Here is a 14876-nt window from a genome sequence, read left to right on the forward strand (position 1 = left end):
CACAAGTATGTTTGATAAGCTTCAATGTTTCGCATCACCAGAGCTGGGCGGAAATCATCTTTAAAGGTAAAATGCCAAACTGGCTAACACAGAGCTAATAACAGCCAGGGGGTGCCATATCCCTCTGCAGTTTGCACCAACTAGTTCAGTTTACACTAGACTGAGAGAACGAGAGCAATCCATGGTCTCGAAGGGCGGATCCAAACCCAGGCGCCCGGAGCAGGCGCGTCCTCCGATTGCTTCACCAATCTATGTCCCCGCCTCCCCCCCCCTCCCCCCTCCCCCCCCCCCGGTCTGTGCACGGAGCGGGCTGACGTCACCAAATTTAGAGCGACGCCCCTCTGCACTCTGAATGGTTAGGAGATAACAAGCTTCAAAGACCATCGTTCCTGCATCGTTCCCCCAGACTTTTTTCTTTTGTAACAAAAAAAATGGCTGGGTTTCCGAGGCTAAGTTTACACTAACTCAATCGTCTAACAATGATATTGGGAACTAGTTCCATCCACACCACAAAGACAACCGACAGAAAGCATTGTGAATCTGTCCTCTGTTCTTTCCACAGTTAAGTTGGAGAGAAGTAAGGAGCAGATATCTTCTGATGAACAGCACGGGGTAGGAAGGTTAGTCTGCACAAAGCTCTCGGGGGCTACGTTAGGTTAAAGGTTGAAACAATAATTCATGAGACCTTTCCACTCCTTGCTGCATGGCGGTTACTTGGCTACAAAGAAAAAAAGGCATTGAATACAGTAAGTTATGTGTCCTGGGGTCAGAAGTCAAAGTGAATTAGATCAGTGCAAACATGGAACTGTGGGTGCTCATAATGACAGCTAAAGCGGTCAAATACATCAGGTCTCCAGTCTGATCTTTTTCTCTCAATTTCCTACAGTATATCAATTCAATCTTTATTTCAGACCCAAGGGAGATCCATATCACAATAAAAACACAATACAATAAAAAATAAAAAAAACTGAAAAAGAAATACAATAAAAAGACTTCCACCCTGTTCAGTTTCAAACATACAGATAAGTGCGCCAATGGTTCCACAGTCTAGAGGAGAACCTGACAGAACTACGTATAGGGTTAGTTATGTCAGCAATGATGTCATTTACTGACTCAGATGTCCTACACATAAATCTATACATGAGATTGCGTAGCACAGCAGAGCAGGTGGGTACCCCAACACTAACAAACATCTGGCTTGCACTGGAGCTTCTTGGAGCTCTCGGCAGCAGCCGCATAGTCATTTTAAGCCACTGTGAGTCGTCTGATGCTGCCTTGCTTGTAGAGACACCACAGGTGGGCAGTATACAGAGGTGTACAGAAAGTTTTGACATCAACATGTTGACATCACTGTTTAGCAAGCTAATGGAGGAGCATTTAAGCCCCTTTACGGCTTTACTACAATATTAAGCTTGCTGATACTGTAAGCTGTATCGTCATGCAACAAACATGCTTTTTAATGTGCTTGAACCACACATTACTGGGCAAGGGTGACATTGCCCATTTGTCCTACCCTGAAGTAGCTGTCCAGTTCTCTCTGGGTGTATACGTAGTAGGCCTGGGTGCATAGGTAGTAGGCCTATTGACAATATAACAGTTTTGGGATGAGCATCCCACTAACGTAAGTAACTCTCATCTGCCACATACAGTAAGTGGGATATAATGTATCAGTGAACTCCGGAGTGTTCATTTGGCAATACAGGCTATTAAATAAGATTAAATGAACACTCTAGATGTCACTGTGTAGATTCACGGTGGAGGAGAGCATGACTTACTTGGCCGCATCTCTGAGATCAACCACACTCCTGGTGTTACCACTACCATCTTTGAAGTTGGTCTTATTGGCCACGGTTAAAGTTCCATTTCTGGTGATGAAATCGGGGAAGCACCTCTGGAGGACTGAAACACACCACAAGGTTTATTCTGGTTAATTAGTGCCATGGGTTGTCAACTGAACATTGAAGTGCCAGGTGTGGACCAACATTCAGATGGTGGTACTTACAAGGTCTGCTTGGCACAATCATGGATGGGCAGTCCTCATCTCGTAAGACTTGGTGAATTGACTAAATGAGAACAAAGAAGCCAAATAATTTTTGTGAGCTTGTAGATCTGCTATTTTTGACAACTTTTGAAAAACGTTTTGCCTATACAGTAATGATTTGCCCAAAATAGGGATTCCAGGGTTAATGTGGTTAGACCTGCTGTGCTAAAACGTAAAAGATAAGATTTCACTAGTCATCCAATCTACTGCTCCCATTGTTACAATATCATGTTCTGTATTTGTTACAGTAGTTGATTGAGATTGTGTCCATTATGGACACAATCTATTACCTCTGCTACCTATTTTCATTCCTTTTTTGGATCAGAAACATCGATATTCAACATACAGTATGGGGTTTGCTGAAACGTTCCAATGTTTTTGTCTGCCACTAAAAACAAACTGAACAGGAAATGTGTCTGGATCACTCTGAACACAAGGAATTCATTATTCATAAGTTTTCCCTGCTCTCCTAGGAATAACAGGACAGGCCCTAACGGCCTGGCTTCCCTGTGGATTTTGTCATACTGATGATGATGTCAGTCTTGCCCAGATAAGGAGGATGGAACGGCAGACAGACGGACAGACAGACACGTGGACAATCTTCTAGACGGCTCGTCCCTTAGACCAGTGTAAAGTTATTGCATACACCATATCCTAATGCAGGGGTCTTCAACAGGGGGTCCGGGACCCCTAGGGGGTCCTCAGAGCTACTATAGGGGGTCCGCCAAATCTTTGTGTGATAGGATTTCGTTTTTTTTACATTAACCACTTGAACCCTAGAATTCCTTTTCTGAGGGGAACATTAGCCGAAAATAGCAGATCTACAAGCTCTCAACGCCTCACGCTGCGAGGCGTTGAGAGCTTGTAGATCGGCTATTTTTGGCAAAGAGGCTATAGGTGTAGAGGGAAAAAATAGCAGACTAAGTTAAAAAAAAAAACTTTTAGCTGAAACACAATTTTATACAATATAGAGTAGGGGGTCCCTGCTTCATCTCTCTCTCAGCTAGGGGGTCCTTGGCCTGAAAACGTTGAAGACCCCTGTCCTAATGGATGCATTGCCGCATGCCTTCACTTTAGGAGCATGCTGCTTAACACTCCCCCAAGCAACAACAAGAACAAAAGAAACAAGGCCTATACTTTGAAAATGTCCTTCATATCAGTGCGAAGAAATAATAATAATACATTTTATTTATAACGCACTTTACATTTTTGCAAACCTCAAAATGCTACAGAATTTAAAAACATGGCATAAAACAGCAAAGGCAACCAAACAATTACATGGGACCCTACTAGGCTAAAGGGTCAAATTAAAAATTAGGTAAAATCAGGGCATAGAAAAAAAGACAAAAGTCCAGTTTTAAAAGCATCACTGGACTGTGGTGCTCCAGGTCTACCACATTACAGACCAAATTTCCACTGCTCTTCCAAAATAGTAATCACTGCTTGGCCAGAGGAAATATTACACATATGAGATTCAGGCAATAATTACTACCCAATAAATACCAGAGTCTAAAGTTCTCAATGGAAGAGTAGGTAGACCAGCTCCATCCACGGCAGTTGTGCTAAATTATATTGTGGCTCCAAACGTTTTAGCTTGAGACCCCAAACTAGTGAAAATAGCCGATCTACTGTACAAGCTCACAACGTTGTGAGCTTGTAGATCGGCTATTTTCACCACTTTTATATCATTTTGAATTTATGGAATTTCTTCGATTTTAAAAAATGTATTACATTCTTTTGAAATGTTTCTTTCTGAGAAATTGGACTTTTTTATTTTTTGAAAATCTTTTGATGTAATAATAAAAAAAAGATTTAACGAAATAATTAACTCCTAACCACAGAAATGGGTCCGCGACCCAAAAATGGATCTCGACCCATTGTTTGGGAAACAGTGCTCTACCATACAGATTGGTCCAAATACATTTCTAATCATTAACATGATTGCAGCTTTAACACTGCCAGTCTTTAGCTCAGTGTTCTATACAGGGTCCTGAGCAGATATGAGCGTGGGTGGATTGATCAATGACTAAGCACCAGCAGTGCAACCACCTTGTTAGGTTCCCACACACTATCCCACTTTCTCAAATGGTTCTGAAGTGCCAACGCAGTAGGGCTGCAACTACCAATTATTCTATTGGTTACTTTACCTCTCTTCCATCCCAAAAAATACCCCAGTTTGAACACTCAGGCTTTCACAGCATATCTGGGGTTTTCTGTAAATTGGTCTCAAAACCAGTGACGTCACCTCTGGGACAATCCCTCCCATTTTTTCAGTTCCAACTAAAAAAAAATGTTTCCACACAGAACCAGGAGATAACATGCATACAAACTGGCTCAATAGCGCCCCGTGCCAAACAGGACAATGTGGTATTGCAGGTGAAAGTGCTTTATAAGCCAGAGAGAAGTTAGTTGGAATGAGTATATCTGAGGCTTGATTTAGGCTCAAACCTTTTGAAAAAACGTTTGAGGGACATAAACAATATGATATTAAATATTAAATATATTTTTTAAATTCATGGTGTAATCCCTTTAAGCCCTATTTTATACTTTGTTGTTCCCCGGTGTCATACAAAAAAAAAACAGGTGGGAAAAAAATAACAGATCTACAAGTTCTGCTACTTTCACTATTTTCAAAAATCGAAAATGTTATTTAAATTGATAATTCTTCATCAAATTAAATCGATTAGTTGGATTAACATGTTGCAGGCCTACAAATATCCCAGAATCACTTCCAACCAACACAACTGAGCTGTGAGTAACATATGTCCGTCTGTCTCTTGCTTAACTTTCAAATGTGACTGGAAGTGACACTGACTGTTATGATAAATGTTTGCTACAAGTTAAAGGGGTGGTAAGTGATTTTTATGTATTCATTTTTGAAATCTCACTTCACAATCACATACACAACTCATCACCTGAACTTTGACCTTTCACCAAACAAATTCCTCAAATGGTCAGTTTATTTTGTCTTTTCAAACCATGTGAGAAAGTCATATTCCCTCAATGGTAAACATAGGAAGGTAACATTTGACTGTGCCAAATTGGAGAAATCTCACTTCAAAAAGCTGCAATCCATGACTGTCATGTCCTACCCGGGATTGGAACCTGGGTGCCCCCCGCTTGAGTGCCAACATTTCTACCACAGAGCTGATAGAGCATGCCTGCTTGCTCAGAGGAGAAATTGAATTTTGAACTTCAGGCAGTGCCACTTGTCAACCTGACCACAATCTGAGCCAATCAGGATGGAATATGAAAAATGGAACAAATACATCTTGATCATCTGACTATAGAGATAATGTGACAGACGCGCACACACAGACGTCCGGCCTGGCGGAGACAATACATTACTAACAGTCATGCTACTGTAGCAAGCAACCAATTAATGGCGTACTTTAAAATTAAGTATTTCCAAGACACCTACACACTGCTCGTCATCATATGTTTTCCAGTGCATTGTAAGACAAAGTGAAACACCTTTACCTTTTTTGGATTGTCGAAGCCCGGCTTGCAGAATTGCTTGTAATATTCCCAGTGGCTTTTGTTGTACCTGGAGCTGTATTGCACGTCCAGGTACGTGGCAAATCTGTCAGGGCACTTGGAGACACAGAGCTGGGGACGACAACACATCCTCTTAGGGTTACTACTATCAATTATGTTCTTAGCGATTATTCTATTGATAACTATGTCAATTAGTCGAATAATTGAGAAGCTCTTTTTTTATATTCTTTAAATGTTTTATGTTATACTCGATTAACCACTTAATCCCCATTTTATATTTTGTCGCACAATGGTGTTGTGCAAAAATAGTGAAGATAGCCGATCTACAAGCTGACAACGTAATTTACTCTTTTTACATTTACATTTTTAGAAATGTTTGAATTTTCCAAATAAATTGATTGTTAATCTATTCATCTATTATTTTATTATTTTAACATTTTATGATAACATTTGATTAGTTTGATTAACTGTGCACACCTAATCCTCTTAATAAGAGAAACCATCAATCTTGCATTATCAATCTATCACAGAGTAAATCATGGACGGGATCAGGATCACACGGGAGTGTAATGAGGGTCCTTACCTGGATTGTAGGGCACTGGAGGTTAATTAGAACTGCAGGATTGGCACATTGCAATATGTTGAAGTAGAATAGTATGGCTTTGTTTCTGCAGACGACGGAGCAGGGGAAAGGCAAAGTGGATGTATTAGAAGATGGCATTTGCTGGATTCAACAAATTGAGATTATTCATTAATATGACAGTGTGATGTTTTACCAGCCAGTCTTTACACACAGCGTGCACAGCACAGTAAAGCCTCTCATAATTAACCATGAGCCATGCCTTTTACAATCTGTTCAAACTAGCCTTTTGTGAGCCAAGAGATAACAATGGACGCAAAACATGCTGAATATAATTATTCCAACATAAAATAATAAAAAAGGGGACGTTCATTTTGTATTTTTAACTCACGCATTAGGTGTACCCTGCTGACCACAGAACTGTCCGTGGCTGTCTGTTGGATAGACCACCTTCCTGGGGTCACCATGGATCCAAGCTGAAAACGTCAAATATATTTTATGATATGATTTTATATTCTTGTCCAAAGGACCATACAGTATAGAGTACCAAAGTCCTGACGTCACTCATTCATCACCTGGGTCACGGAAGTAATTCCTCTATGGAGAATAACATTGGGTCATCATAGAATCGTCTCATATAAGAATTGTGGTCCAAAAATAAACAAATTGTTTCCGGCGCTATTGTCAGGGAGGTGGCTCTGTATCCTTTACGATAGTCAGTCACTCATATTTGATATGAGTGACTGTTCTGGCTAATTAATTCAGCGACGGTAACGTATGCTTCATATCTATATGAGTCAAACCGCTGTGCTCATTTGTTTATTTTTGGAACACAGTTCTCATATAACGCGATATTAAACACGTCTATGGGAATTCAGAATGGGGGAAACGTGACCCAGGTAGGATGCGTGAATTACGTCAGACTTTGGTGCTCTATAACATAACATGATACCATACAGTATGCCAATATTATACTTAAAGGGATAGGATAGTTCACCCCCAAAACAACGTTTTTCCTATCGATTAGTCACCCCATGGAGACTTGAATTCATGGAGACTTGATTTCATGGAGACTTGAATTCATGGATGGATGTTTTTGTCGCATTCCTAAATTTGATGATCAGCGGACCGGTAGGCAGCGGTTCCGGTAGGAGACACAAAGGAGACTCTTTGTGTCTCCTACCGGAACCGCTGCCGGTCATCAAATTATTGGCTTAGGAATGCAACAAAAACAAAAAAAAATCCATGAATTCAAGTTTCCATGGGGTGACTAATCGAAAGAAAAAAGTTATATTGGGGGGAACTATCCCTTTAAGCAATAATACATGAGAGGCTGTGGTATATAATGATTTTATCACGGCTATGGTTGTGTTACTGATTTAACATGGTTGTAACTGGCCAGTGATTGTTAACAATATTCACCCACAATTTTAACAGTTTATTTTAACATTGTAATCTTTAGTTGTCAATTCACTTCTATGGTTGCTACTCAAAACATGTAGCAGTGGGTTATCACAAACAACAGAGAACTGCAAAGCGTTACAACGGAGCATTATTTCTTTGCATGAATGACTCAGTACTCTACGTGTTTAACTACACAGAACCACAGGATATAAACAGCCAAGTTAGTTCATTTCCTGCCATGTTAATATGAAATGATGAATGCCATCACCAACGTACTGTAGGTGCAGGTGCTACAGTGTTGCTTAACCCATTATAACCGGGAACGCATCTGTGTCATTTTAGATTTCTTTTTACATTTTTACTCAAATCTTTGCTTCTGGGGGTCCCTGGAACAAAATAGTTTGAGGTGGGGGTCTGTGGCTAAATACATTTGGGAGGTCCTTGACATGGAAAAGTTTAATTCATACTCTGCCACAGGATGGTGTCGCGTGGCAAAAATAGCCGATCTACCAACTCACAAGCTTGGAGATCGGCTGTTTTAGGCACGCGACACCATCGTACGATAAGTATAAATGTAGTATGAATGTCACAACAAGTCTGTCTGGAAGTTTGTGTCTAGAAGTGTGTTATGCGTAATAGAGTACTACTTTATCACATCTACTCATGGTTTGATCTGTACGTGTTTTGCTTAAATAATCAAAGGTTTTGTGACACGAGAGTCAGAAAGGCCAATTGTTCCTGCATGCGCACACACACACAACCACCAGGACTAGCAACTTATTTAAGTCTGGAAACACACCTATTGATTCTGAGGAAATGTTTGTGCAAAAATCAATTTAAAGCTTTGGTAATGTAATTCAGTTTATTCTGTGCTGTCAACACACCCCATGTAGCAGTTGCGCGTATCCCCAAATTCAATTTACTCAGCAAACCTTTGTGTTCGTTTGTTTGCCTGGCCTGAACAAGACTCTACAAGGACCCTTCCACCATGCACACTCTGTGAAGTATTGTGTTGAACCTGGTACACCACAGATAAAAACAGCCTTTAATGCCAACACTTGTCCTCTCTACCACAGTCTGGATGAGATAGTGGAAAACCTATGCATAAGAAAAGAGAATGGGTAGCAGTGAAAGAATGGAAAGTTCTTCAGCTAAAATGCAGACATGCCAGTGTCTATAAGAAGTCAAATCTGTTTTTATGGCCGTGTGTTTTTAAAGTAATTGGGGAAAGGGTTCTTCCCCATCCCAGACTGGGACGTGACAATAGGATGGCAAAGGGATGGTACTTTGAAGAGTTCAATCAAATCATTTGGGCTGTACTTAAGTATATTTGTGTGAAAAGGGCAGTAAGGAAGAATACTTGCTCAACACTAATGTTCTTAACTAATAAATCAACAATTATGTAATTCCTTGCTATGTAAATCCCCTTGTACATGTAGCAGCCATTTAGAATATCTGAATATCTGAGATTCATGGTACAGACAATGAGACAGGGAATGTTGGGATTCGGTAAGTCTGTACTTGATCCAGTAATTGAAAAGATTCTCCTGCTGAGCAGCGCTTTGTTTGAAAGGTATTATAATCACAGGGACTAGAGATACATAATCATAATTTCCGAACATCTCTTCAATATCAGTGGTTCTCAAACGTGTTCATGTCATGGAACCCCAAATTGATACTTATTAAGCTGCAGATCCCCCATTTGAAAGAATTTTGTGCCAGGGAGTGGGACCCCCAAAAGAGACGATCTACAAGCTCACGACGCGATGCATTGCGAGCTTGTAGATCGGCTATTTTTGAATTGCCTAAGTATAAAATATGAGTTAAAGGGGAATACCACTCATTTTCAACATTGAACTATGTCTTTAATACACCTTAGAGCTGTTGTGTGGAAATAAGAAAAAAGCCCCCCCCCCCCTTCTATGTTGCCTAGGACTGGATAATAGATTGAGGTCATGTGATCAGTGACATACGCAGGGTGTACTTTTGGCTGAGGGGGCTGAAGGTGTATTAAAGACATAGTTCAATGTTGACAATTCGTGGTATTCCCCTTTAAGTGTTAAACTGATTTTGATTCTATATTGACTATAGTTCCCCCTGGAACCCACTGAAGGACCCCTGGGGTTCCCCCGGACCCCCCCACTTTGAGAACCACTGATCTACAAGAATGTTGGCAGCTACAACAGGTGTGTGCAATGTCAATAAAAGTTTAGATAATACGTGACAAGTGTGTTAATCAACCAAAGTGACAAACAAGTGTGTTAATCAACCTGGTCGGCAGGGAAACATTACTATACTACACTACCGGATTACAGCAAATCACAAAAAATATTCAAAATACATTTAATCTGATTACATATTATTCACTAGTCTGTGTTTATCAGTATGCCAGTGGTTCTCAAACCTTTTCCTAAATTAATGTGTATTTGGCCGCTGACCCTATCTGAAAAGATTTTGTGCCAAGGACCCCATACAAGATTTGTGGTGTTAAAAATGTCAAAAACATTTTCAAAGAATTTCAAGAATTCTTTTTGAAAATAGCTCATGTACAGGGCCACTTTTGAAAACCCCTGCATTAGACCACAAACTACCATAACTCTGAGAGCGAATTTAGTTCCTAACTATTCATAATTCATCTGAGGACCCCCTGGAACCCCCTCAAGGACCCCTGGGGGTCCCCGCACCCCACTTTGAGAACCACCGCAGTAAGCATCTGGAATGGTGCTGAGTCGGCAGCAGCGGGCTTCTCACCACTCAGTGTGGCCACTCACTGGCTCTGGGGCACCTCACAGGACTCAGCCTGCTGCTGACAGTGCATCTGCCTTGCAAAGCTGAGATGCACACTATCAGTGGTTTGCAGAAACCTACGATGGTAACGTTTCTTCTCTGGCGATTGGGCTGGTGTTAATAGCACTGTGTTGCACTACTTTTAAGCAGGAGGATCATGATGCTGATGACGATGACGACGATGATGATGATGAATAGATAAATAGATAAATAGATAGCTAGGTAGGTAAGATAGTTAAGATAGATAAGATAGATAAGATAGATACGATAGATAAGATAGATAAGATAGATAAGGTAGATAGATACTTTATTAATACCGAAGGAAGTTTGTTCTGTTCCACAGCTCCAATTGCCATACATTCATACAGATTTGTCAGTAAAAAGAAGCATGATGAATATATTAAAAAAACATTACATCAATAGAAATAGAATGCTGATGCTGATGATGATATACATTTTTTAAACACAGGGCAACCATCATGCTTCAGCTCTAATTTTAATATCTCTATTTTAGTGTGTCTTTGCTGGTGACAATGTGAACATGAAATGTGTGGCTAAACCAGTCCCATGTGAATAGACCAATTATTTGTTTACCAACATTGAGACTGGATGCACAGGTGATTGTTTCACGCAATCAATTCTCAACCTGTTGTTTTGGGGTGTGCTGGTTTCAGCACACCCCAAACCCCTCTTGCGAGTTGGCTAGCGAGGCGCGTCCTAACGAGACCTGACAGAATGGGTTTCATTGCGTGCATACTGGTTGCACGCATACTGGTTCTTATCAGTGTGACGTTGTCTGTTAAGGGGTCTATAAATGCAAATGTTCCATTACAAACAGCCAATAGAATCATGATGTATACATGAACAGAGGGTGACTTTCCCTGCTTCGTTGATCATTCAGAACGATACATTACTTCAGTAAATAAGAAAAAAGGGAAGAAAGAAAACAGCTGCAGCAGAAGTAAAGTGACACTACTGGGTCATCCAGCACTTATAAGAAAGTAGTTGAGTACACTATCATTTTTCTTTGGCCTACCAGCATGATATTTTTTGGCACACAGGAAGTTGTATGAAATCATTAAACACCTTCCTGGTGTTACTGCCTGACCCACACTTGCTAAAAGAATAAATATAACGCAGAAAAACAGCCTCAACTCCCACAAACTTGCCACAGCCAGGGGTGTTGGCAATTCTACCTAACATAGAGATGGAATCCCAATTATTATTATTTTGTAAGTTTGTTGTTTGGACTGATAGCTGCACAGTAAAATATCATACTGTGTGGGAGAACAGCCCACCTATCTAAGCTCTAGAGGTTTGCATCATGATGCATATTCATACTTTGTCATGCGACTGTGATGCTTGCCGAAACTAATAATTTTCACCAAAAACATGGCACATCAATGAAGTTATTATTAGCGAGTGACACGGTCGTACCACAAAGTATAAATGAGCCATTAGCCAGATATAGAAACGCCTACAGAGACAACACAAACCTAGTGAATACATTCCACCTACTTACCATACTTCCCTAATCACTCACTCTAAATCCCTCATTGACTTTCCCATCTGTGATGCATGATTCATACTTTGCGAGCCGGTGTCGTGTACCGAAAACAGCCGATCTGCAAGCTAGGGTTGAAAATGTATTTAAGTTGAAAATGTATTGTCACACAAATAATTTTGATTTTGATTGTGTGTTGTGTTGAACATTGGAACATATGAATAAAAACTTAATTTCTGTTTGACCTTTTAGGATTCATAATCAAAAATTAACAGATATGACAAATAACTTAAATGACATATTTAATAATGTTATACTTAAAAAATTATAATATTGGAAAATGTTTGAAAATGTATTAACATTTTTCAACATGGAAACGGTTATTATGATTATGGTAAATTATCATGCGATTATCTCAATTAGGCGATTATGTAATAATTGTGACAGGCCTACTACAAGCTCAAGCTTGTAGACTATTTTTCAGTGCGCGACACCTGCGTACAACTAGGTGTAAGTTGCTGTATGTTACACTACAGGACCTAAACTGCAGAAGAACAGTAGGATGAGCGAGGAACTCAAAATTCCAAGATGGAGGAACTTATTTTAATTTGAGTACTTTGCTCGACCTTGGTTGTTGCAAATGTGCTTTATAAATAAAGTTTGAGTTGAGGAATGCATTAACAATGTGTATGCATCTTTGTGTGTGTGTGTGTGTGTGTGTGTGTGTGTGTGTGTGTGTGTGTGTGTGTGTGTGTGTGTGCAATCAAAAAACCTTGTGTGACTGATGAATCATCAGCATGGCGTCAAACTCACCCACAGTGCCCAGACCAATGTAACCGAGGATGACGATGACGAAGATGACACAGCACACCACGTCAGTGCAGCTCCTGAAGGAGAAGATTCACGTATGGTGAGACGAGACAGGCGTATACAGTATGTAGAGACAGGCGAGTAGGAGAAAAGAGAGGAAAAAGGTAAAACGAATGTAATGCATGCAACATAGCATAACAAAACAGTGTGAGGTATAACAAAACACTGCAACTTTACAAGACATACCATAGCATACCAGCATTGTTGCAGAGTGTATACACTCTTTGCATGGGCATCCACATCCAATTCAAAATACTGGTGAGTGGTGACGACCTACAAGCCAATGAAGGGCTTGGCTGTGGCTGTGGCACCCCCTTTACCTTCAGCACATGATCCACCCCTACACCCCTCTTGCACACTTCAGCTCGCACAGGATGTCTGTCCCTCCCTTCCGTATGACAACCTGGCCTGGAAAATGCTCCAAGCATTGACGCCCTCAGTCAGGACTGCAGGCTCAGTCTGATTTCCCACCATCTGAAAACTCTTCTCTTCAACCTCACCCCCTAGCACTCAATCTTTGTATCACTTCTTGTTGCCTATCTTTTGATAGATGATAGAATATAATGCAGATGTAAGTTGGTGACTTATAAGACACATAAGTACGCATGCTATTTAGATAGACATTTACTGTTTTCTTGTCCACAAATGCTAAGAATGTTATTTAGATAGCGTGTTGTTTAGACAAATGCCATGTTTGAAGTTTACCTGGTATCCTAGCTACTTTGTAGCACTTAGCCTAATTGTTTTCTTTGCTATATTAATTGGCCAATTGTAGTCCAAGGTCATGTGACTTTGCAGTGAAGCTCTAAATGTGAGTGCAGTATTTGCCACCAGGCAAGACAAGGTGCCATCTGTGCACTCAGTTCTCAGTGAAACTATAACGGAGCTCCATTGACTTTCTAATGAGACACTGAATCCCCCCAGAGTTAACTGTCCCCACAGGCACACTGACAGCTAGTGTGAAGGCTGGCTTTTTCTCCTCCTCTGTGTCTTTCTCGCTCTCTCTCTCTTTGTCTCTCGCTCTGTCTCTCTGTCTGTCTGTCTCTCTCTCTCTCTAGTGGCCACAGTCTACTGATTTAGAGCAGCCAACCACTCTCTCTTTCTTTATAGGAAGGCTTTGATATGTCCTGTGCTCTCTGTCATTGGGAAGATTTTGTTTTCCCCTCGCTCACTTTTTGATACTCAGATACTCACAGATTTCACACTGTGACTACTGGGGCAAGCCCTGAAACAAAGTCAGCATGCACGGTACACATCCCCGCGCGCGCGCGCACACACACACACACACACACACACACACACACACACACACACACACACACACACACACACACACACACACACACACACACACACACACACACACACACACACACACACACACACAACCCTACAGCGTGCCACACCAATTGACTTTGGACTCTTGTTGCCTCCAGCTCCTTCCTTTCAACCAGAGGAGCAAAGCCAATGTCAAGAGGCGGCCCGGGCCTACAGATGCCACAGTGTTTCTCCTTCACCCATTTCTTTGAAGAGTCACTTGTACTCGTTTTGCATGCAGCCTGGTGGCACCATTTTATCCAGACACCACATATGTGCACAGTGCCTCTCAGCCCGCGAACACAGTTTCATGATTTAAACAGCTGAGCAGATGGTCCTGGGAAACCAGAGTCGCTGATGCACAAACAGAATATCAATTTTATACTACGAAAGATAATACTATTCCAATCAGTGAGAAATGCAGACACTAATGCACCTCTATTGAGACACCAATGTGCTTGTTTAGAGCAGTTCCATTGAGACACAAACACTCATTTAAAACTGTTTTGCTAAGCGCGGCTCCTCCACGGATTTAAGAGCCATTGTGCGGGTTAAGCTCAATACTTTAAATTAGCATTTAAGTGTTCTGGAAGAGAATTGCAATTAGGCACAAATATTTAAGACCCTGTATTAATACTGTAGTGTAGGCAATTGCAACAACGCATGCATTTCATGGTATTGAACTGCTCATGGGAGAGTGGCTTGTTTATTTTAGCATTACAGAGGAATGAGATTCTCAGCGCTGTCCAAACAGTACAGTATGTGCATGATGTCACCAACGTCATCTGAATTACGTCGAGCCAGCACAGCAGACACAATACTGCACTTAATCTGGACGTCTGATACAACTAAGATAGTACCGCACATGACATTGG

General features: G+C 40.9%; 1 protein-coding gene across 5 annotated transcripts in view; it reads right to left on the reverse strand.

Annotated features, from left to right (window-relative positions):
* Window positions 1-14876, reverse strand: part of slc44a5b (solute carrier family 44 member 5b) — a 57475-nt gene that overhangs the window by 20262 nt on the left and 22337 nt on the right. For 3 of the 5 annotated variants that reach the window (XR_014601544.1, XM_084067801.1, XM_084067800.1), the window contains exons 3-9: window positions 12628-12701; window positions 6511-6595; window positions 6123-6207; window positions 5522-5650; window positions 2003-2063; window positions 1776-1899; window positions 686-718 (exon numbers count right to left, since the gene is read on the reverse strand). Coding sequence is in view for 4 of the 5 variants with exons in the window: in XM_084067801.1 (XP_083923927.1) it covers window positions 686-718; window positions 1776-1899; window positions 2003-2063; window positions 5522-5650; window positions 6123-6207; window positions 6511-6595; window positions 12628-12701 (591 nt within the window). In the remaining variant the exon portion in view is untranslated. The remainder of the gene's footprint in view (window positions 1-685; window positions 719-1775; window positions 1900-2002; window positions 2064-5521; window positions 5651-6122; window positions 6208-6510; window positions 6596-12627; window positions 12702-14876) is intronic. The other 2 variants (XM_084067803.1, XM_084067802.1) reach the window with 1 other exon arrangement.

Source organism: Gymnoscopelus microlampas, assembly GCF_963454915.1.
Source record: "Gymnoscopelus microlampas genome assembly, chromosome: 9".
Lineage (NCBI taxonomy): Eukaryota > Metazoa > Chordata > Actinopteri > Myctophiformes > Myctophidae > Gymnoscopelus > Gymnoscopelus microlampas.